The sequence below is a fragment of the Chenopodium quinoa genome, unplaced genomic scaffold, assembly GCF_001683475.1.
Source record: "Chenopodium quinoa cultivar QQ74 unplaced genomic scaffold, ASM168347v1, whole genome shotgun sequence".
Classification (NCBI taxonomy): Eukaryota; Viridiplantae; Streptophyta; class Magnoliopsida; order Caryophyllales; family Amaranthaceae; genus Chenopodium; species Chenopodium quinoa.
In genome coordinates, this window is record NW_018745410.1 from 2,314,129 (window position 1) to 2,337,763 (window position 23,635).

At 34.7% G+C, this 23,635-nt stretch overlaps 1 protein-coding gene across 7 annotated transcripts; it reads right to left on the minus strand.

Annotated features, from left to right (window-relative positions):
• Positions 1-16,555: 16,555 nt before the first annotated feature.
• Positions 16,556-23,010, minus strand: LOC110713160. Of its 7 annotated transcripts, none has more exons than XM_021891628.1 (5): positions 22,630-22,998; positions 22,106-22,316; positions 21,060-21,208; positions 19,553-19,616; positions 16,556-17,262 (listed from the first exon to the last, which is right to left on the minus strand). In XM_021891628.1, exons 2-5 carry the CDS (start codon positions 22,185-22,187, stop codon positions 17,198-17,200), a joined length of 360 nt encoding a protein of 119 aa, XP_021747320.1. In that variant the 5' UTR covers positions 22,188-22,316; positions 22,630-22,998; the 3' UTR covers positions 16,556-17,197. The 7 variants fall into 7 exon arrangements, 2 of the variants coding, with proteins under 2 accessions (XP_021747320.1, XP_021747321.1); XR_002509793.1 differs by lacking the exon at positions 16,556-17,262 and adding an exon at positions 17,772-19,382 and having other exon boundaries at positions 19,553-20,584; positions 21,060-21,950; positions 22,630-23,010; XR_002509794.1 differs by lacking the exon at positions 16,556-17,262 and adding an exon at positions 17,772-19,382 and having other exon boundaries at positions 21,060-21,950; positions 22,106-22,339; positions 22,630-23,007.
• Positions 23,011-23,635: the final 625 nt, after the last annotated feature.

Genomic DNA, 23,635 nt, shown 5'->3' on the forward strand with positions numbered 1-23,635 from the left:
TGGTAGTGTCATTTGTTTTTGCTTTGTAGTTTCTTTTTGTTTAGTTTGATTTCTTTTACTTTGTTTTGAAGTTACTAACCGTTTTCTTTGTTTATAGCTATATTTTCTATTTTTCTTCTCACTGGGCTTTGATGATGATGCTATTGATTCTTGGAGATTTATTAAGGTGGTTGATCTTTCACCTTATTTTTATCAGCATTGCTTGGAAGCCCGGTGAGATCCTTCTTACTTTTCTTTCTTTTATTTCTTTTCTTGAATGCATAGATTAGGAAGAACCACCCATGTGATTTCACAACAAAATCGATTAAGTATTTGTTTGAACACCACCCATACAAGGAAGAATATCCAAAGGGTTGGTAATGTTGGCCAAATTTGAACTAAAATATTTTCCTGAAAAATCTATAAAAAGGAAAAGTAATATCCGATTTTCTGGATCAGCATCCTTAAACAAGTCATGCAGAAACTACTCATCTTCCGGATGAAGAGATTCTCATGACAGAAGATGACAAGTTGGTAATGTACTTCGACAGTGCGTCCAAACAAAAACGATGTAGTGTGGGAGTGTTACTCATAAGTCTAGAGGGAGCGCATACTCCAATCTCTGCCAAACTAGACTTTGAGGCTACTAATAAGGCCGCGGAATGTTAAGCGTGCATTATTAGATTAGAAGCAGCATCTAGCATAAGTGTGCAAAAATTAGAGTTATACAGAGATTCTAGCTTTATAATAAATCATATACTTAGAAATGGAAAATTAAGAACTCCATAATGATATTATGCCAAGCACATCTAGAGCAACTCATCGAGCATTTTGATTATATTGACTTCAAATATCTCCCAAGGGATGAGAATCAATGTGCTGATGCGCTAGCAAAATTAGCCTCAACGATCAACATTCCAGATCACTTAAATATGATGCCATTATGCGTTGATAGAAGAAATGGATCAGCTTATTGCAATGTAATAGAGGAAATAAATGACATCAAAGGAGAAAGTCCAACGAGCTTTGAGAACACTCACAACCCAATATTGTTTAGTAAATGGTCAATAATGCAAAAAGGGACCCAATGGTCAAAGCTTATTGTGTATAGACGAACCTGATCTACATGCCTTATGGAGGATACTCACAAAGGTGTTTGTGGATCCACATGAATGGAAAAATGCTTGCTAAAATAATCTCGCGACAAGGGTACTTTTGGTCCAAAATGGAACATGATTGCATACAATATCTCAAAAAAATGTCTAGAGTGCCAAATGTTTGCTAATTTACAAACCTCCCACCATCCAAACTATATAACCTCACTTTCCCACTACTAAAATTTGGTCAAATTGTGACAGTTTTTTTACGATCGCCACAAAACGGTCGCAAAATATAAAATATGCGACCGGTTATTAGACAATCGCAATATTGCGACCGTTTTTAAAGCGGTCGCAGATTTACGACCGTTTTTTGGTTATAAAATGGTCGCAAAAGTATCTAAACAATTTTTTAAATAAAATACATATGAAAAATAACTCAAAATTAAAATTATTACGACCGTTTGAGAAACGGTCGCAATTTGCGACTAATTGGGAACAGTAAAAGCGGTCGCAAAAGTGTTATTATTTTTATTAAAAAAAATAAAAGTATATAAGTGTGCACTCTAACCCTAGCTAAAATACGGAACATCCGCTATTCAACTCTCCTCTTCTCACGCTTATCCTATTCTCCTCTCTTCTATTTTCTTTCTCTTTCCTCTTCTCACGCTCTGTACTTTCACCTCTCACGCTCCGAATTTTCACCTCTTCTCCTTCTCTTTCCTCTACTCCTTCTCTTTCCTCTAGTGGTGGCAACTCAACTTCTCCCTCGGGGTCCAATGCTCTTGCTTGGTTCGATTCGTCGGTGGTGGTGTAACAAGTTAATGGTTTTTAAGGTGGAATTCGACTATGAAAACTCTTGATTTAGAGTTTTCATGGTCGATTTTGGCCTTATTAAACCAAATTCGAGGTCAATTTTAAAGTCAAATTGGGGTTTGAGGTACGTTTTCTTGTTTATAAGTTATTTGTTCGAATTTGATTTGATTTTTTGGTCCAATATTTGTTTTGTTTTTGTTCAAATTTTCTTGTTCAAGCATGATTTTCACATGTTTGATTTTTGTTCAATTAGGTTTGATTTTCGTTATTTTTTTCTTTTTTTTAATTATTTGTTAATTTTGTTCTGGGTTTGATTTTTTGTTACATTTTTTTCCAGTGTTTTTGTTTTTTTGATTTTTGTTAATTTCTTTTTTCTGGTTTCTTTTTCTTTTTTCTTTTTTATATTTTTTTCTAGATTTGATTTCTGTTCATTTTTTTCTAGTTACTTTTTGTTTTTCTATTGATGCTTTTTTAATTGGTTAAATATTTGGTTGACATATTGTTTGATTTTGTGCGTCTTTGCTTTTTTATTTTTGTTCAATGTGGGTTTTGTTTGATTTTTGTTGTTTGGTTTTGGATTTTTGTTGTCAGATTTGTTGGTTAGTTTAGGGTGGTGGTGGGGGGTAAAGGTTGTTAAGGGTGAGAGGCCGGTGGTGGTAAAAGTTTCTGGCGGGATGTATAGCAATGGGATAGGCTGGGCTGGGTAGTACATTCAGTTTATTTTTTAAAATAATTTTAGCGAACGCCAAGGCAGTAGCAAATCAGATTTATTTGCGATCGGTCAGAAAAACAATCGCAATGAATAAAAATTGCGACCGTTTTTCAACCAGTCATTGAAAATAAGGAAAACGGTCGCTAAAAAATCTGTGACCGTTAACCGGTCGTAATTTTATATTTTTGTAACCATGAAAATTACGACACCTTGTTGCGACCATTGATGGTCGCAAATAGTTTGAGCAACCATTTTCCCTATTTTTTGCGACCGTCGCAGGCGGTCGCAAAAACCTTCATTTTTAGTAGTGTCCCTTGGCCCTTTTCAACTTGGGGAATTGACATAATTGGGAAAGTTTCTCCAACAGGAGCATACATTTGCAAAGGATCAATCTAGATTCTTTAGCGCGTTAAGGCTAGAAAGTACTTTTTCTAGCCTTAATAGATACTTGTCTCAAACACTTAGCGAATCAAGGATAGTTTCGACATCCTTAACACTACTAAAAGATTCTCTATTCTAGGGGAACTTTGCAGAATGAGTCTCAAATTTATTTCCTTAGGTACTTTGATCCTCATCTATTCTAGACTTGATCAAAGTCTGGGCTAACTGTAGACATCTACTTTTGGCCTCCTGTCCCGACCGAAAGTGTTATGATGATAAATAAAACATCTTTGTGTTGGATTAACGTGTAGAATACTTATGGACAACTAATTTATGCAAAACGACTAGCCTAACTTGACCCAAAACAAAATGATATAAAGTCCAATTAATAACCTCGATCAATAACTGGGCTTAAACCCGAAGTTAAAACCTAATTTTGACGGACTAAGAGGCTCCTAGGTTAAAAATTAAAGTTACCGCAAGAAAATCCACGCGCATCTCAATGAGTCGCGTTCGTGTGCGCGCGCAACATATAAGTTTGCGCGCACCACCCAGCGCAGCCTCTAGTGATGTGCTCGCGGAAGATTCAGAATTTCAAAAAAATATATAAACTCGTATCTTACCATAATACCGGGCGCAAGACATTCAGTTGCGTTGCCCATAGCAGCGCATTTAAATCACTTGCGCTGAGTAGGCGCGCGCAATCTATTCAGATGCGTGCGACACCTGCTGTGGCAGAACACTCGAAACCCTAAACACACCCATTCCCTATAAATAGGAGTTTAATGCGAAGCTTAAACACACAAAAATAAACCCAAAACACTGGCATAAACATTGTGAACTTGTGTACTATCAACCCTCTTGTCCTAAACACTTACCCCTCGTATTACTTGTTACTATGGTGGAGGTTCCCAAAGAAGAAGGGGTCCATAAGTGTTCTAAACAAAGATCTAGCAAAGAAAAGTGGTAAATTCTCGAGCACTTAGATCAATCACCTTTTCTTTTCTTGTTTAAACAACCTTTAATCAATTAATTAATTTCACATAGTATTCTTTCGTTAATCAAGGACTAGGAATTGAATAATTCATTGTTGTTTGATCACCTAAGTCAAGGAGAATCTTTTTTTTTTTTTATGTATTGTTCTTTTCAGGAATTTGATTAAATAAGAATAACGATTTTGCAATGTAATTCCTACGTGAACAAAGCTTGTAAATAAAATCAACTAACTTAATTTTAGGTATCACGTTGCATATATTGTTTGGTGATGAAATTGTGAAAAAAAGGAAGAGCTAGTAGAGGCTAGGGCTAGAATAGCGATTCCTCCCTAAAGGAAACGTATTTTAGTACCCTCGCTCTCGAACTCATTTCTGGTACAAGTAGACCAATTTTGACATAGGTAAACTTGTGATTCGTGCTAAATATCCCTTGAACTCTACTTAGGAGAAAGGCATGAACTAGGTTTATGAGTTTTCCTAAAACTCATTAAGACTCCTTACTAGTTTCTTACAAAAAAGCATAATGATAGGATTAACTCAAATTCGAGGTCCCCAAAACAGTCAAGAATTCAAATCCTTATATACCCTAACAAGTGTAAAGTCCTAGGCTTTTAAAGGGCCATGAGCATAAAAGAGAAGGATGCCCTACGATGGGAACACCCTCCTAACACATGTAAATGAAGATTGTGTAGAAGCAACAATTATTTGCAACTAATAACAAAAGTCCATTTGCGACATCGATTTAGGTTGTAGAACCTTCCACCTATTTTTAAGAACCGTAAAAATCCGCTCAATTACATTTTGACAAGAAGAGTGTAGGTAATTGAAATGCTCAAACATTCCTTGTGGAGGATATGTTCTATTGAAATCAAGCAAATGATACCTCAAATAAGGTCCTACATGTGGACTCAAGTACCCGAGTGTATTAGGATATGCTAAATCGACCACATAGTATTTTCCTGTACAATAATCATAATTTTAGTTTACCAAACTAATGGATATTCCCATTTTAAACATGACAATGTCATTTAGTTTGTATCAGATAGTGGATGAAGGAATCCCATTCTTTTATCTCCTAAACTTCACATCCAAATGGTGGTGTCATGTGCATTGCCTTTGTAGTCTACGTTGATGTGAGTAAACAACATGTTATGTGAACACACAACCATCACATTCCATCATTTATCCCTTTTTCGATCACTATAGCATCTCCAACAATCGCATGTATAAGGGTACCGTCTATGGCACCAATACAATCCTAAGAACAAAAGTATATGGTCATTGCATGGACACTAAACATGATGTAAATTTAATGTGAATTAAAACCTTAAAGAAAGGCCAGTATTTGTTGTTGTTTTCAATTTCAGGAGGTTTTTCAATCAAATTTTGATATGGTAGAATTATTTGAGTTGACAATGTCTACAATGCCTCTAATACCGCGTGGAAATACTTTGAAATAGTACATATATACCCCATATTGAAATCTTTCAGCAGCATCACGAACGAAAGCAGGCTTGGAAAGCATGTACAAACATATCCCAAGTTTCTCTTCAATGCGTATATGGTTACCATTACCATCTCTGAACAATTGTGGTGCTCTGAGGACATTAGCTAAACTTATAATTATTTCTATGCTTAGCCGAAGTTGCTCTTTGCACAAATTCACAAAATATGATGGCTTGTCAGCACCCTATGAATCCATTGACTTCCCGTTTCCCCACCAACATGCAAAGGTATCCGTTCAACTTGGGACATCAATCTCCTTAACTAGCTCATGCAATGCTATACGTGTCAAACTTTCTTCCACCAATTCATTATCCATTCTACATAACCACCAAAACATTTAATGCAAATTGCTTTAGACAAACTTAAAAAAATAAGGAATATAAAAGAAATAAGTTACACATAAAGTTAACAAAAGTTAATACATAACGGTAACAAAAGTTGATACATAATCTGTTTTAAAAAAATTGATACATAAAGGTAATAGAAATACTTTAGACGAAATCATCTTATCATATTACAACAAAATAAGTTGTAATTAAAATCCACAATGAAATTCTGATCATAAACATAAAAGTAACCATAGCGTCACACAATTTCAACTTAAAATACTAGTTGTCATCCATCAAGGATCCTTCCTCGAGCAATGAAGTGAAAGAGTTGTTTGGCTTATATGCATTGTCTTTAAGCTGACAATGCTTCCTCAAGAAGTGAAGTCTCCCTGCATTAGAATGCAAAGAGGTTAAAAGATCGATGGCACCAGGAGTATTACGGAAGCTATCAAGAATATCCACAGCAAAGGCTTCCCCATACTTTGCAACAATCCCCATGGACTCCAAGATATTGAGAACTTTGACAGGCTAAAGTCGTATCACCTAATCAAAAGTAATTCCTAAGTCCTCTAACTAATATAGATAGGGAAGTAGGGTCGAATCCACAGGGAAACTGGTCTTTCTATTCCTAATTAATTAAAGCAATCTAAATTATCAAGTAACAATGTAATAATATGGATATAAAACTAAACCACGGAGATTAAGAGTAAAGAGAAAACAATGAATAAAGGCCTAGGGCATAGGTTCACCAATAAATAACATTCAAAGGTAAAAAATAATAATCAATCATCAATGCATAATTAATCAGATCATAAAAGGCTTTCGTTACGTATTACAATCACAGAATTAATCTACCGGTATTAAATCTCATCTCTCAAATCTCGACTTAACCATTTATAAATTAACCTGCCTATTAAAACTATACCTAAACATCAATTCTCATCTCTCGAATCTCGAGTCAATATTGTCAAACTCATGCATAAAAGATCAGGCCTAATCTAGTCACAGAGCATTAAATCAATCAATAGGAAATTAATCTAGCAATGATAATTAGCAACAATAAATTATCCCTTCATATTATTTACGGATCCCCACAAACCCTAGAAAGAAACTACTCACGCATAATTAAATCTAAACTAATCAAAGAAATAAAATAAGACATGATGAAAGAATTAAAGTAAATAACTGAGATTAAAGTACAAGAAATCGTTACCAAATAATCTGGATTAAGGATTGAGTAAAGAACAAAGTTGTAGAGAGAGAAACTAATCTAAAAGCTAAGTAAAGAGAGAAAATCTAAGAGAAGAATTAAGAAAGAGTCCAAAGAATATCCTCAACTCGCTTAACAGAAAAGTATTTATATTAAGCAAGAATCCTAAGATAAAACAAACTTAAACCACGATTAAACATCTATTAATGCTGACACGCGCCCGATCGAGCGAGGCACCGCCCGATCAGGCCTGCCTTTTTACTTCCAGGTGCGTCTCTCGCGCCCGGCCGAGCGCGAGTTCGGGCGCCAACTTCACTTTTCCCGCCCGGCCGGGCGCGCCTTCGGGCGGGTGCTTCTTTAGCCGGGCGACACTCTTGGGCTACTCTTTGGACTTCGATTAGGCTCCAATTCTTCGGGTCAATCCGGATATGCTCTTCGAGTCATGAATACTTGGTCCAAATGCCCCGGTATCACATATATTGAGCCCTTAATCACCAGTTCGATGGCTCTAACCGACCCTGGGCTATGAAGGATGGTCGTGCATCTTTAATGCTCGTAGATAATCCATAAAATCCCGGAAAAATGCTCCAAAAGTGCAAATCCCTACAAAAGTCAACCAAATCTACAAAAACACTAGAAAACACCAATTAATAATAAAAGTGGCTCTAAAGAGCCAAAAACACTACTAATTATGACCAAGGGACGAGGGTAAAATACTATATAAAATGAACATATCAAACTTAATCAAAAGCATTTTTAGGCTTAGAGATTGACTCACAAAGGATCCCCTCAATTGATCAAGACATGCATCAATATCTCTTCCATTGACCTTTTACTAGATATCCTAGAGGGTTGGCTGTCAATGCTTTTAAGCTTTTTTAAGTCACTAAGTATGTATAATACAAGGCTGGATGGCACTGTTGCAGGTTTCAATTTCCTCAATATCATCAGAGGCACCAAATGCTTCAGCTTCAATAGCATCTTTCACACTGAATACTTCCTTCTAATTCATCCTAATTGAAGTAGTTGTAAAAGATAAATCACTAGTTGCATAACCACTACAAAAAAAACCTATTTCATTCAACCTCATTCTCTAATGAAGCCTTAAGAAACGCTTTTGCGTTGGCTTTATATTTCTGAAAATTAATACCATTTCAAAGAAATATATTAGTTAAAGGAGAAAATGTGCCTATATTATACAAATTAAAAAGGAGGAATAGTTAACAAGTACCTAACAAAAGGCTAGCCATTTTTCTGATTGAACATCAACTTGAGGACAACCATTGCTCCATCCAATACCAGTCCATTTCTTTAATTCATTCCAAGATTTGTGTTTTTCTTTCATATTCGTGAACCAATTCTTAATAGAAAGGGGTGCAAAGTTCTTTCCCAGTTCGGATGTTTAAAATATTTGCAACATCATCCCAATTAGTTTTTCCACCATATGGGGGGACATGTTCCGACAAGTTTCCCAAAAGTGGTCACAATATCCGAAGTGAAAGATGCTCGTTTGGAACTCATTGCAAACAAGATATGGCTAAACAACATCCAAAGTAACATAATAAACATTACAACACAAACTTCCTGACAACTCCAAGGCTTGTAAAATCCAAAGTAAGTCACTAGCAAGTTAAATCGAAAATTAATTTTTTTTTTTAAAAAGGAAAAAAAAAACCTCCAATTCAATTCATAAACTAGGAAATCAGCAATTAATTCATCAACATAACAAATTTAATTTATTAATCACCAAGTTATAATCATCGACACAACAAATTTGGTCATATAAACAACAACATTATACTTCATTACTTCAATTCAATTCTTCAATTATTCAATTCATAATTGAATTCATACTCAAATTCTAACCTACAAAAATATATATTATTTAAACAAAAGACAGAGGAAAGAAACGAACCTTGGACACCATCAGGTGGCAGAATAACCACCGATAACACCCAACACCCCCAAGGCACCGTGACATTGCCGAATCCCCTACAAGAAGATTCCAAAAGAGCACCCTCGGTCCTAGCCTCAACGTTGAGCGGAGAAGCAGAGGACTGGAGATCACGAACTTCGAAAAACCACAAGGAGAATCAACAGTTGTTGCCAAATTTGGAGGACTATGGTAGGAAGAAGAGGCAAAGAGAGAGAAAGTTAGTTTAAGGTTAGGCCTTGTGTTAATGCTAATAAAGAGAAAGGATGACCGTTGCTTTTTTCCCTTCTTTTTTGTTAATCTTTTAAATGCTATATATGTAATTTGTATATACACATATATAATAATAAATAATCAAAGGTCATTAATTCGTAGTTAAAGATCAATAGTCAAATAGTTCAGTTTAGTTCAGTTCAGTTCAGCTCTAATCAGTTTAGTTCAACTCAATTCAGTAAATCAGATCAGACACTAAGCCCAATAGAATTATAGATCCTATGAGGTCACACTTTGTGGTATTGGATTGAACAAGAAAGAAGGCCCGCTATTAAGCCTCATAATGGGGTATCCGGCTATATGGAGAAATCAAAAGGGAGTAGTTTTGACTTGTGTTATGAGTTTGGACTTGAATAGGATTCTAATTATATGTGTAGTATAAAAATAGATTTTTGCCTAGGTTTTACGTAACACAATTAACCAATCAATTGAAAATTGAAGTGTAAGCACCAAACCCTATTCTCACACTCCCTCTCTCCCCTCATGTCCATATGAGCGTACGGTAGCACGTTGTGCACGGTAGTGTTGTGATGGTGCTCGTGATTGGTTTCTATTCTTTGTTCTCCGTAGAAGGTGGTTCAAAGGTTTTTGTGCCTAACTAACTGGCGTTAGTGGAGGTTCAATCCAAGCTTGGGGACCAAGTAGAGGAATCGCGTTTAAGGTTCTTGTTCTTCTAAAATTTGTGGTCGATCGCACGTGAAAATCAAGCATCAAAGGTCTAGTTATGTGTTTCTTGATGTGTAATGCTTGTAGATCTTATTTAGGTGCGAACGAATATAGTTCGTAAAATTATGCAATTTAATACCTAAAACCCTACGATACTCTCACTTACTATAATGGTATACTATATAGTAATTCCATCACTTAGAGCTGATCAAAGTGACGAGGGGAAACAAGGTCATTAACTAATCCTCCCTTAGTCAAACTAAATTTATAAACACTTAACAAACCTAAATACAAGTATAGAGGTAAGTCAAGGGTCGAACCCAAAGGAACGATTATGTCTAAGTGCTTTCAATGTACGCCTAAGCTAGGTCGAAGTCGAAAGTGAAGAGATAATGTTACCAACTAAAAAACAAACAACCAAACAAATAAAACACTAGGGAATGGGGATCAACAAGTAATCATGACAATTGCAACAACTTGGGAAGAACATGCCAATCAAAGGTTGTGAAGAATAATGATAAGAGTTATCAATTGGAATCAAAGAGCTATCTCCTAATCGTTAAGCTAGATGTATCCATGAATAACAAACTAAGAGAATAACAATCCAAACTAATTGATAATTGCAATTCCTAAATCAATTGGTCATGTCATTAGCAATTACAATGCAATCTAGCATAATTCTCAAGGCCTAATAAAATTACACACATTCAAACTTAAATCAATCACTTTAATCTTAACAATCAATCAACACAATTCCAAAATTAATCACGAATCAATCAATCATACATGTTTCACCCAATCCCTAGCCAAACAACTGCTCAAGAATCATCATCTAATCTACAAACAACCAAGAAATAAAAAATCAACAATATATGAAGAACAATCACACTAATAAAGATCAAACATCAAAATAAAACCAAACAAAAATGAAATTAAACAAATAAATAAAATGAGATAGAGTAAGAAATCCTCGTTGATTAATTATGGAGATTTTTAATACAATTGTCACCTTGAATCTTCAATCTCTCAAATCCCCAATGAAATTCCTCACTTTCTCTCTCTAAATCTACTCCTAAAACTAACCCTAGATCTAGAGAAAGAAACTCTCAGATAAGCTAAAATTATGATCAAAATTATGTCTAAAACTTCTTGCGAAAATCGGGTTTAAAATAGATATTTATAAGAGGCGTAAAATAAAATCGAGCGAAACTAGAAAACCCATGCTTGCGCACCCTTGCACTGGGCTTGTGTGCTCGCGCAAGGGAAGTGTGCACCAGCTTACATGAGTTACGCGCTCGCGCAAGTGGGATGGGCGCCCGTGTGCGTAGGTTGCGTGCCTGCACCTTTTTGGGTTTTTTCTAACTTATTCGATGCTCAATGCGTTCGCAAAAGGGTCTTTGAGTGCACGCAGTATGATGATGATAGACACTAAGCATGACAGATTCAAATGAATTCCACGGTGGGTTCAACACCACTTCTTCATGGGAGCACGACTTGAAAACGCAAGAGTTAGAACTTGGAGCATCCACCTCCTTATATCTTAAGCTTTCCCAATGATATGAGCTTACTCCAAAAGCATCTTCCAACTTAGAAAACCACCAATATCGAGACCCAAACCTCGTTCAATACCTATAAGCACGAAAAGAAAAGAAATAAGGAGAAAACACAAGAAAAACAATAAAAACACAAAACAAGAGAGAAAAGGAAAATAAAGAGAAAATGCATAAAACTAAGCATTTATAAGAAAGAAAGCTATGAAAAGAAGGTAAAAAAAACCTAAATACTCATCAAATGGGTGCCATTTATGACACCCGTCAAATGCCCCCAAGCTTATCTTTTGCTCGTCCTCGAGCAAAAACCAAGGGAGAAATGATGAGCTTATTAAAACACACAAAACAAGAAGAAAGGAGACAAGGATATACACTAACTCACTTTCATAGGAATCATGGTTGTTTTTAGCTACAACAAGCCCTTTAAATCCCAAAGTCGCCAATGAGGACGAGTGAGGTCTTGTGAGGGTTTCCTAAGAGGTTAACCCACAACTCTATAAAAAAACAAACAAGGCAAGGCATTGAAAGATAAATCAAAAGAAAATAAAAGAACATAAATGTTCATGAATGGACTTTTGCAAATGAACAAGCACAAATGGATGCAATTCTTTCTAATTAAGTAAGGGAGTACACGTTTCAAGATATCCAAGGTTGATTGAAACATAAAATATGCTAAGCATAGATAACTAATAAGACACAATTCACCTTCATCTCAAACAATCTTACCGTGTTCTCCCTATTAGCTTCATATCTACCTTTAATGAGCATCTCAATGATTCCTCGAAGGAACTGGAAAAGAAGATATTTTCAAGGCTACTCGACAACTTGACTATGGACACCGCTCCATAGGCTTGATTCACATCTCCCCCCACCGACTTGTGACTCAACCAAAAAGGTCAAAAGGTCTTGAGAAGGGTTGTAATGTAATGGCGAAAAGGGTGAAGGTAGGCTAAAATTTAAAATTTGGTGGTATACCTAAATTGTGAAGCAAAGGGTGATCAGTCCTCAACACCATAATCAAGCAATCACCAAACAAAAACACCAACACCCCCAATCTTATTTAAAGCCAAAATCACAAACATATATACAAAAAGCGTAATAACGCTTTCCTCGAATCTAGAGCAAAGCATTGTCCTCAATGCTTAAAATAAGGAGAAAGACACTTTCATCAAAATATTTTTGAGCTTTTTCATTTTTCACATTTTTATCACTTTTGCCAAAGCATTTGAATTTGCTTTGCTTTTTCTCAATTTTTTCATTTATTTCATTGTCCTCCCCTCTTGTAACTATGGACGGCTTTTTTCAACTTGGCATTCGCCCTTTATTCACAAGATATTTACAATACAAACTTGCTTACATTAAAAGAACCATACAATCCATTTCATCCACCAAAACTCCAACAATAGAGGCCAAATGCTTCACAAAAACCAAAGATGGGATTAAGAATGAAACAAAAGGCTCAAAAGGTAAAGATACGTCTTGAAAAGAAAGGTATAAGGTTCAAATGGTTAGCAAGAAGGCAAATGTAAACCTGAAACAAAGAAAAGAAAACTATCCTAATTAGAGAAGTAAAAATTACCACACTGAAAAGATGCCTTTATCTTTCCTAAATGGCTCGGTCGCGATCTCGGGAGATGAGAGCCAAATTCTAGATAAAGCATACACTTGTCAAGGATTCATGTGCCGCTCATCTAAGAAATGTTGATAGCAAGAAGAATTAAAACCTCACACGGTTGTAGGAAAAACACACTATTAGTTTCAAATCAACTAAAGGGAGCAACTACATCTTACCATAAACCAGCAAACAAAATCCGGCTACAAGGCCCCCAAAGGTCTAAACCGCTACCTTAGCATACTCTATCCTAGAATCAACCAAACATACTCTCAAAACGTGAACACCGTTACCATTTAAGAAGAAAAGCATTCAACTATACAATTCCAAAAGTATTATGTCCAAAGCAAGAACAAAACAAAACACAGTGCAAATTTGCCTTGAAACCAAAAAAATCCTTTTGGATTTTTTCAAAAAACAAATGAACATGGAAATGCGTATTCAGTCGTGCATGGAATATATGAATCAAAATCCCACCAAACATGATAGAATAACCTCCTCCAAGCTTGATTGAGACAACATGCTCAAACATAAATCATAGATACCATGAGAGGGGAAAACAAAGAGATCAATCCAACAAACCAACACATGTCCAACAAGGCATCAACCATTAGGGAAAGAGCAAGGAAAGATATTACCGGATTTAGATGGGTGTAAATACCCGCAAATGACCCAATTCAACCTTTCAAAGCCAATTTCTTCTATCATTGAATCTTGTTTTCCATGTGCTAGCAAATATAAGAGTCAAACTTCCTTAATTCTTGATCCAAACCAATGCACCAAACTATATCAAGTCATGTACCTAGCAAAGGCACACAAACATTTCCATGAGAGAAAAACTATTCTAAAAAGAAAAGAAAATGAAAGCAATAAAACACAGGTTACTTCCTGAGAAAGGCTTGTTTAACGTCCAAGCGAGATCGCTCTAAGAAATAATAATTTAACGCACGCAAGAGCTTGTCAAATGCACTATTACACATTTCATGGGGGTGAAGATAGGCAAATTACAGAATAAGAACGTGCAACAAGATCATTGCACGAAAGTGAGGAGGGAGATGCCAAAAAAAGAAGATGAGGTGTCAAAAGGAAATTTAAGAAAATAAGAAGACGAAAAAAAACAAAAACAAGAAAGAAAATAAAAGGAAAAAGGAAAACCCTCCTCACCAAATTTTTGGTTGGCATATTTCCTCTCTTCCTCAACAATGGTGGAATAAGGGACATGAAAATCATCCATAAAAGACGGCTCCCTAATAGGCTCTTTAAGATAGGAAGGGAGAAAAATAGGGCAAGGAGGGATGTGGGCAAACCAGTGAGAAAAAGGGGTATGAGAAACGGAAAAGGGGTAGCTACACCCTTACCACAAGGTCTCACATCGCCAATGAGAGCATAAAAATCAATCATAGAGTCCTCACATGAAGAATCTGACAATCTACACCTCCCTCAAGCTCAAAAACTCCAAGGGAATCCACCTCAACCTCCTTTCCACCACAATAAAAAATCTTTCCTTTAACTATCTCAAAACCCAAGGCCTCAAAACCGTGCATGAATGGAGGTAGATTCATCTCAAACTTATCTAAGTCCCAAGAAGTGTTCTCGATGAAGTCATCTAAAAATCTATAAGTCCTCATATGACTCTAAAAAAACAAATGGGACATTACCTCAAAAGAGTCCATATACTCATAGATTGAAGGGTCACAAACATACACTTGAGACTCATCAAGATGGTAGAGTGAGTTAACGTTCACAAATTCCACATTAGCTTCATTCCCAACTCCTTCACCATCAATTGAATGATCTCTAATGGGATCCTCACTCTCTCTTTGTTGCTCAAAATCATCATCTTCATCATACTCAATACAAACACTAGATTGAGATTTTTCACAAACAAGCCTCAAAGATGACGATTGATTTTCCAACTCTTCTTTTCTTTTCAATTCTTCACTAAAAAGATCTTCACGCTCTCTAATTATCTCCAATTAGCTCCTTAAAGTTTCCATCATTTGTCTCTCCAAGAGCCTAAGATTAGGATTCATCTCCAACTCCCTCAAAGATTCATTATTTTGGATATAAGGGATTAGAGACTCATCACAAGAGTTTGGAGAATGAAAAGGTGAAGAGGTTTGAGGATCAAGAGTAAAAGAAGGGTCACAACCAAAGGTAGGATCATCATCATTATAAACATGTGCATTTTCATTAAATAGGGGAGAGGGGGCACAATCAAGCATATGAGATTCATCATTTAGGGAACAAAGCACATCATAAGAAGGCATGGAAAATAATGAAGAATATTGAAACACACCATTAGCATCAACTTGAGCATGTACCTCATCATCATGAACAAAAGAGGAAATAGAGTTGAAATCATTTGTTCTATGTTCACTCATGGGACATATAACAATTCATGGTAATTCATGCTAATATTAGAAGAATGAACACATTGCACATCATTATTAGGAACATGATTACCCCTATTATAGATATCCCAAGCAAACCAAACATAAAAATCCCAAGCATCATCAATTTACAATGCTCTAAATTCACCATTATCCATGCATTCAACTTAATCCCTAGTTTGGTCATTCAAACCTAAAGAAAAAATCTCACAAGACTCCCAAAGATCACAACAATTATAATTAATAAGTCCCTCAAATCTATTGAAACATTCACAAAAGGCTCATTGTCATATTAAGGAAACAAGAGACATGCCATCTTTTTTTAAAAAAAACAAGCAAAAATCAAATAAAAAAAAAGAGTATGTACAATGAACTAGATTCAAGCAATGAAAAACACTCAAACATAGACACCGTTCTCTGGAAATTACGCCATTTTTATGAGGGGAACACTTAACACTTAAACTAAATTTATAAACACTTAACAAACCTAAATACAAGTATAGAGGTAAGTCAAGGGTCGAACCAAAAGGAACGGTTATGTCCAAGTGCTTTCAATGTGCGCCTAAGATAGGTTGAAGTCGAAAGTGAAAAGGTAACACTACCAACTAAAAAACAAACAACCAAACAAATTAAACACTAGGGAATGAGGATCAACAAGTAATCATGACAATTGCAACAACTTGGGAAGAACATGCCAATCAAAGGTTGTGAAGAATAATGATAAGAGTTTTTAATTGGAATCAAAGAGCTATCTCCTAATAGTTAAGCTAGATGTCTCCATGAATAACAAACTAAGAGAATCACAATCCAAACCAAATGATAATTGCAATTCCTAAATCAATTGGTCGTGTCATTAGCAATTACAATGCAATCTAGCATAACTCTCAAGGCCTAATCAAATTAGAAACATTCAAACTTAATTAATCACTTTAATCTCAACAATTAATCAACACAATTCCAAAATTAATCACAATCAATCAATCATACAAGTTTCACCCAATCCCTAGCCAAACAACTACTCAAGAATCATCATCTAATCTACAAACAACCAAGAAATCAAGAATCAACAAAATATAAAGAACAATTACACTAATAAAGATCAACATAAAAATCAAACCAACAAAAATGAAATTAAACAAAGAAATAAAATGAGATAGAGTTAGAAATCCTCATTGATGTGGAGAATTTTAATACAATTGTCACCTTGAATATTCAATCTCTTAAATCCCCAATGAAATTCCTCACTTTCTCTCTCTAAATCTACTCCTAAAACTAACCCTATATCTAGAGAGAGAAACTTTTAACTAAGCTAAAATTATGATCAAGATTATGTATAAAACTTCTTACAAAAATCGGGTTTAAAATAAATATTTATAAGAGGCACCAAACGAAACCAAGCAAAACCGAAAAACCCAAATTGCACAGGGCTTGCATGTCCGCGCAAGGGAGGTGCGCACCAGCGCATATGGGCTGCGCGCCCACGCAAGTGGGTAGCGCGCCCGTGCGCGTGGCTGCGCGCCCGCGCCTTTCTGTGTTTCTTCCGACTTCATCGATGCTTAATGCGTTCGCAAAAGGGTCTTTGAGTGCACGCAGTATGATGATGATAGACACTAAGCATGGCATATTCAAATGGACTCCACAGTGGGTTCAACACCACTTCTTCATGGGAGCACGGCCTGAGAGCACAAGAGCTAGAACATGGAGCATCCATCCGCTTGCATCTTGAGTTTTCCAATGCTATGAGCTTACTCCAAAATCATCTTCCAAATTATAAAACCACTAATATTGAGACCCGAACCTCGTTCAATACCTAAAACCACAATAAGAAAAGAAATAAAGGAGAAAATAGAATAAAAACCATTAAAACACAAAACAAGAGAGAAAAGGGAAATAAAGAGAAAATGCATAAACTAAGCATTTATTAAGAAAGAAAGCTATGAAAAGAAGGTAAAAACAACCTCAATACTCATTAAATGAGTGTCATAAATGGCACTACTCACAAAATCAACTTGCCCAAGTTTGGGCTGGTTTTGGCAATTTTTTCAGGCTCGATTTCGGGAATCGGACCTGATTTTTTAATTTTATGATTTGAATCAAGTCCCTTTCGTATAACTATCTTTATTGCTTTATTTAGGTACTCTCTTGGTTTTACCTTAGTCTTAAAGTAGGGGTTTTACAAGTGAGTTTTTAATAATGTTTTTATTATTTTCTTAGTAGTAGTTATGTACAAATTTTTCCCTAGACTCTAGTTTAGCTATCTTTCCCTACACCCTCCCCCCCATGTTACTATGTCGTTTTCCATCTTCTACCATTTTTATATTTTTTTTTCATTTTTTCATTTTTTTTAGTTTTGTTAACTTTCTATTCAAGGAATAATATAATGATTTTCCTAACCTAATTTCCTCTTTTTTTGTCTCTTATTTGATTTTATTTTCTCTCTCTTGAATTTTTTATTTTCCCCCCAATTTCTCTCTCTGCTTCCATGGATATTTCTAGTTCAAATGCATTTGATCGTGATTGTGATTCTAGCTCAATTTTGTTTGATCGTGACTGTGATTCTATTTTTCCTCCCGGAGTTGGTTTACTCGACTTGTTCATGAATCAATGTTAGTAATTTGTCACTCAATTAATGGATTTTGATTATGCTCTGTTTTTCGCGTGTAATTGCTCGATTTTAATTTTTGATTTCATAGTTTTGCTAATTGTATGAAATATATATTATATAATGCTCGATTATAAAGATTTCATAGTTTTCCTAATTGTTATTGCTAATTGTATGAATTATAACTTATATAATGCTGGATTATATAGTTTTGCTAATCAATGGAGTTGGTTGTATTGTTGTGATTTTATTGTTTTTAATCGTAATGTTGTTATTTGATTGATTTTTTTTTTCCAGTTTTTTGCGTTTTAATGAATATATCTATAGTTTTATAAATTTGATATTCAACTAATTTCATTAGTATTTTGCGTCGTATAAAAATAATACTCATATATGTCATATTATATATTCATTTACGTTGACATATACATGTAATACCTCGTATTTTTATACGTATTTTATTTTAAACTGCATGTAATACCTCATATTTTTATATGTATTTTATTTGAAATAAAATATACATGTAATACCTCGTATTTTTAATTAAACTAGGGGTGCTCCATGCGCGCGTTGCGCGCGAAGCAATTTGATAGAACCTTTATGAAAAATAAGATGATTTAGTTACGTTTGAGGTTGGTGTACACCTTGTAATAGTTTGGGTCACACACAAGAGTGTGTCCCAAACTCCCAATGTAGTGAAATGTACTGAAATTATTTGCTTAGTCGTTTAACTTAGATTTAAATTAGAAGTGCATATGTAGCTAATAGGTTTAATTATTGTTTATTGCAAAATACTTTTAGAGTTTTTTTTTTTTTGTTTAGATTTTGTCATATACGAAGTATCATTTTAGAAATATATTTTGAATGTGATTATGTGAATATTTTCGTTCATTCCAAATTAGGTGGCAATTCTTAATAGTTTGTCTATTTGGCCAGTAATGAAGTCACGTTCCAAGCTTTCAATATTTTTGACAATATGATAAGAAACATCAAAACAATTAAAAAAATGCCTTGTTTATTACGAAGTAGATTGTAAAATATGAATGGAAATCAAAGTAATAATAGTATTTTTAAAGTGTAATGTGTTTGAGAGGAAACTGATGTGCTATTTAAATCAAGCTATTTCCAAAGAAAATTAAAAATAAAAAATAAAAAAAATGCATTGCCTCTCTCCCATCTCTGTCTCTCATTCGTTGTGTCAAAAAAAATCTCTCATTCTCCTTCTTGGTTTGATGTTCAGAGAGTGAGGTTTTCCCTCAATAGTTGCATGATAAGAGAGCAGTCCTTTTAAAATTTCTTCACCCATAGTATGTGGCTTCTTTAAATGCCTATTAATATATATAAATTTAGTGAATTATTAGATACTCTACCACATGGAAATTGTCAAATTAAAGGCATCAGTATATAACCAATGTATAGCAATTAGCAAAACCTAGGAATAAAATTAATTACATAAACAGGCATACAAAAGCTAATCTAAATTACGTGAAATACGTACATTCAAAGTTCGCAAGACCTAATCTGATGGAATAAGTTGGTGGCAAATCTGTATGAGCAATTTCCTAGAAGACGAATAAAATAAATAAAATAAGATATTACGTCAAATAATAAGCTTAATACCATACTTGCTACTTAAAATATAATAATATATGCCTAAATATTTCAAAAAAAAAAAATGACTAAACCAAAACCACAATGGTGAAGAAATATCTTCAGAATTGCAGAGAACTCATGTACGTAGAGCAAGAAGAATTACAAATTCTCAAACGACACGAATTATATATATGCTTGTTTACACAAAATAAATTATCTAATTTGTCGAGTCTCAAGGGGATTGTTATGTACATCTCTAATAATTCTTGAACGAGACACATTGAAATATAAATGCATGCGATAGCGTGATATTAACTATCTTAATCCGTTTAAATTTAGGTGATACTTTTGTGACTTTCTTTACCATACATATTTAGTCACTCATAAAAATCTCAAAAACTAATTTTCAAAAGAAGTCATATCTTACTAATAAGTCCGTAACGGAAAGATCATCCTAATGATCGATCTCACAACTTCCTTTATATACACATATAATTAACTTCATGAGATGCAGAGATGGTCTAGGATACTTTTCCATGAATATGCATGCACTTTTACAAACTATATTGGTACATGCATATGCATGTTCAAGTATCTTGATAACATCAACTTTAACCAACACGTGCATGGAAAATTGGCAATGGAAAACCAAAAAAAAATCCCACACTACTTGAGTTCAAAGTAAGATATAATCCAAGATATTAATTGACAATATATAGGAGTAGCTTTTACTTGGGTTATAGATTGATTAAGTTTCTTATTTCCTTTAAATGTGGTACACATAATACTCATACTTGCACTTAGTAATTTATCCTCAAATATAAGTCTATACATTTCTTCTTGAACGAAAATGGATAAATTAAACGATGAATTTTGTCTCTGTTGAGCAAGCTCTACGAAGACACCAACGCCGGTCCTTAGCTTAGCAATAAAATTCCTAACACAAACAATGTATATCAAATGGCACGTAACAACCACATTGAACCTACCACGGATATCAATTTGTAAGAATAAATGGAGGAGAGACAAGATATATATAAATAAGCTCGATTGGGCCTCTAAACAGTTTCAAGTTAGAGCTACATACAGAAACTCAACCACTTAGAGATCATCCTCATCTTATTAAATTGTGCTTAAAACATAGTTTAAAGCTCTAAACGTTTTTATCATTAGTTTTAAAATCTTTCATGAAATCTACCATCAAAACCATTATAAAAATGACAACAGTATTGCAAATTTGAAATTATAAACACCATTGCTACCTATATATAATTGAAGAAATCAAGACAATGAACCAGCAACAAAGTTGAGAGCTAAATGCATAATTTAGCACAAAATCAGTAAACAATGTATCCAATGTAATTAACATTGCACAATCTCCCAACAACAAAGGTATCAAGAGAAATACTTACATGTTTACATGGAAAATCAAGCTTCTTGAGTTTAAGAGTGCGAACGACAAGCAACTTTTGAAGGTCCCCAAACTCAGACTCAAGCTTCCCCACATGAGCCTCTACTCCTTTCCCTTTCCCATTCAAAAACTCCGGTACTTTGACCTTGCCTGTCATATCAAACAACACATCAAGCCCTCAAATAAAAAGTTAAAACCAAACTAATAAAGGAATATCTATAATGGGTTCTGCACAAAATCCAATTGCATTTCCAAAAAGAATGAAGCAAGTCCATAAATTATAATTTGAAAGAGAAAATTTAATCTTACAACAACGACAAAGGAGAATAATTTCTCATTCTTCTCTGATCTTGTCAAATTAAATACAATAACTAAGTCTAATTAGAAATGTGTGCCCTTTCAGACTTCTAACACCAAAAATACTTCCTTGTCAATTTTTCGGAAAGAACAAACAACTTCAAAAGGTTGTAAATTCATGACAAATTCCGACAATATCAATATCACTCAAGAACAATTGTATCTTAAGGCAACTATTATCTAATGATTCTCATCATTGAGCATCAAAAACTATTCTCATCATTGAGCATCAGACCCTATGCCACAATAAAGACACGGTTTGTGCAATGAACATTAATTGAAGTAGATTTATATTGTTTCTAAAATCAATGAGATTTGTAACATTAATCTGAAACCTGTTTTATATACCAAATTGAATTAAACCATCCCAAAATTATGAACTAATTGAATTGAATCAGAAAATAAAACCATTTTTAAAACAAACTCATTTATATTTTAAGTGGTTGCAGTCTTTAGATGGCGGCAGTTTGATGCCGGAAACTTCGCCACCACCATTACCTCTGCCGCCGATCATCGCATTTTCTCTCCTCTTTTTCTTGTTCGACAAAAAAGAAAGACTGAATCAAAACACGCACCAATATAATATCATAGCGTTGGACTAACAACAAAGCTTATAATTAAACCGTTATGGAAGAACTTGAAAATAATTTAACAAACCCAGAAATCAAAATTTTAAAATTGAATACAAACCAGTAGAATAGTGAGGAACTTGAAAAGCATGCAACAACAAGATATCCAGGTTCAGCAAGGTCGGCAAAGCCAGAGCCGCCATTCATGCGACCACCGCTAGAAACGCCTTCACATTCGGCGGCTTCTTTCTTAACCACCCCATAATAGTATGGATCTTCTACCTCCGAGGCCTCATCTTCTCTTAATTTCTTCAAAATTTGGGATTTTCCCCCTGAAATTAGGGTTTTTTGAATTCTAGAACATTATAATTGAAAGAAAAAAATTCAACTTTGAGTTAGAGGATGACAAAGCTAAAAGTTGAATATTGATTATTTTACATGGCTACAAATTTACAATTAAGCTCAAAAATAACCCGTAGAAAACAATAAAAAAAAAATGAACTTTGGGTATTTCTCTAACTAACCCAAATTATACTCAAACATTAGTCCTTAAAAATCACCAAAAATCTACATATATACTCAATAAAAATCCAGAAAAATTGAAAGAGGAGTGAGGAAATGGTACCTCAGCAGCGAGATACTCACCTTCAAACTGACAGGTAACAAAAAACATAAATCTTTGACCGATCATTTCACCTTCAAACTGAGATAGAGAAAGCGTGCAAGTTTCCGACATCGAAAACTTGCGAATTGCCTTGATTAGTGGTCACAGCTAAATTGGATAGCCATCACTTGAAAAAAATTCAACTGCATTTGATGGAGGTGAGAAAGCTCAGAAGTTGCTCATTGTTGATGGTTTTAGAGAAAGTGAAGATGGAAGAAGAGAGAGAAAAGGGGCGTATGGAAGAGACACTACAGAGATAGAGGAAAGTAAAAAGTAAAATATTGCAGAAGAAAGAAAAGCCAATGGTCAAGATTCCTAACTGTTAAGTAAAAAGTAAAATATTGCAGAAGAAAGTAACAATGCATGCTTACTTCTAAGTGATAAAATCGAGGTGTAAGAACTTTGCTACACCCTTGCCATGTCAGCAAACTCACACATGCAATTGGCACATGTTGCTACTTTTGATAAGGGAACAAGGTGAAACATTTTAAGGGTTGTAGATTGAATTGTTTTATTTAAAGTATTTTAATTATTTATTTTAAATAAGTTTAAAAATATTTATAAAAGGAAAGTTTATTTAATTAATTAATTTAATTAAGTTGGAGTTAAATTTAAGGGAAGTTTTCTTTTTAGTGAAGTTTTATTAGGGAAGGGGTTAGGAAAATTAAAAGAGGAAAGTTAGGAAAAAGGGTTTCCAGAGAAGGGGTATTTATATTCAACACATGAGGCAAATCAAAACTTTGCCCAGAGTGGAGAAAACCCAAGGTAAACTTCTCTTCCCTTTCTCCTTATTTTTATTTCTTTTTCTTTCTCTTTTCCCCTTCCCCTTTTTCTTCTTTATCGGGTTCCCCTTCACCGCCACTAGCCGACCACCAGCAACGGTGGCCGCAAGCCGCCAGCAGTAGGCAGCCACCAGCGTCGGAAGCAGCATAGTGGCTGTCGGCTGCCAAGGCTTTCGGAAAAAAATGAATCTTTATTTTTAAAAAC

What these genes read in the sequence shown, in the direction of transcription:
- LOC110713160 (XM_021891628.1), bottom strand. Translation starts at nt 22,187, where the DNA reads ATGGCGGCTCTGGCTTTGCCGACCTTGCTGAACCTGGATATCTTGTTG. An exon ending in AGTTCCTCACTATTCTACTG is followed by an intron (nt 21,209 to 22,105) that starts GTTTGTATTCAA and finishes TTGATATGACAG; the next exon opens with GCAAGGTCAAAGTACCGGAG. An exon ending in AGGTCTTGCGAACTTTGAAT is followed by an intron (nt 17,263 to 19,552) that starts GTACGTATTTCA and finishes TTGTGGTTTTAG; the next exon opens with GTATTGAACGAGGTTCGGGT.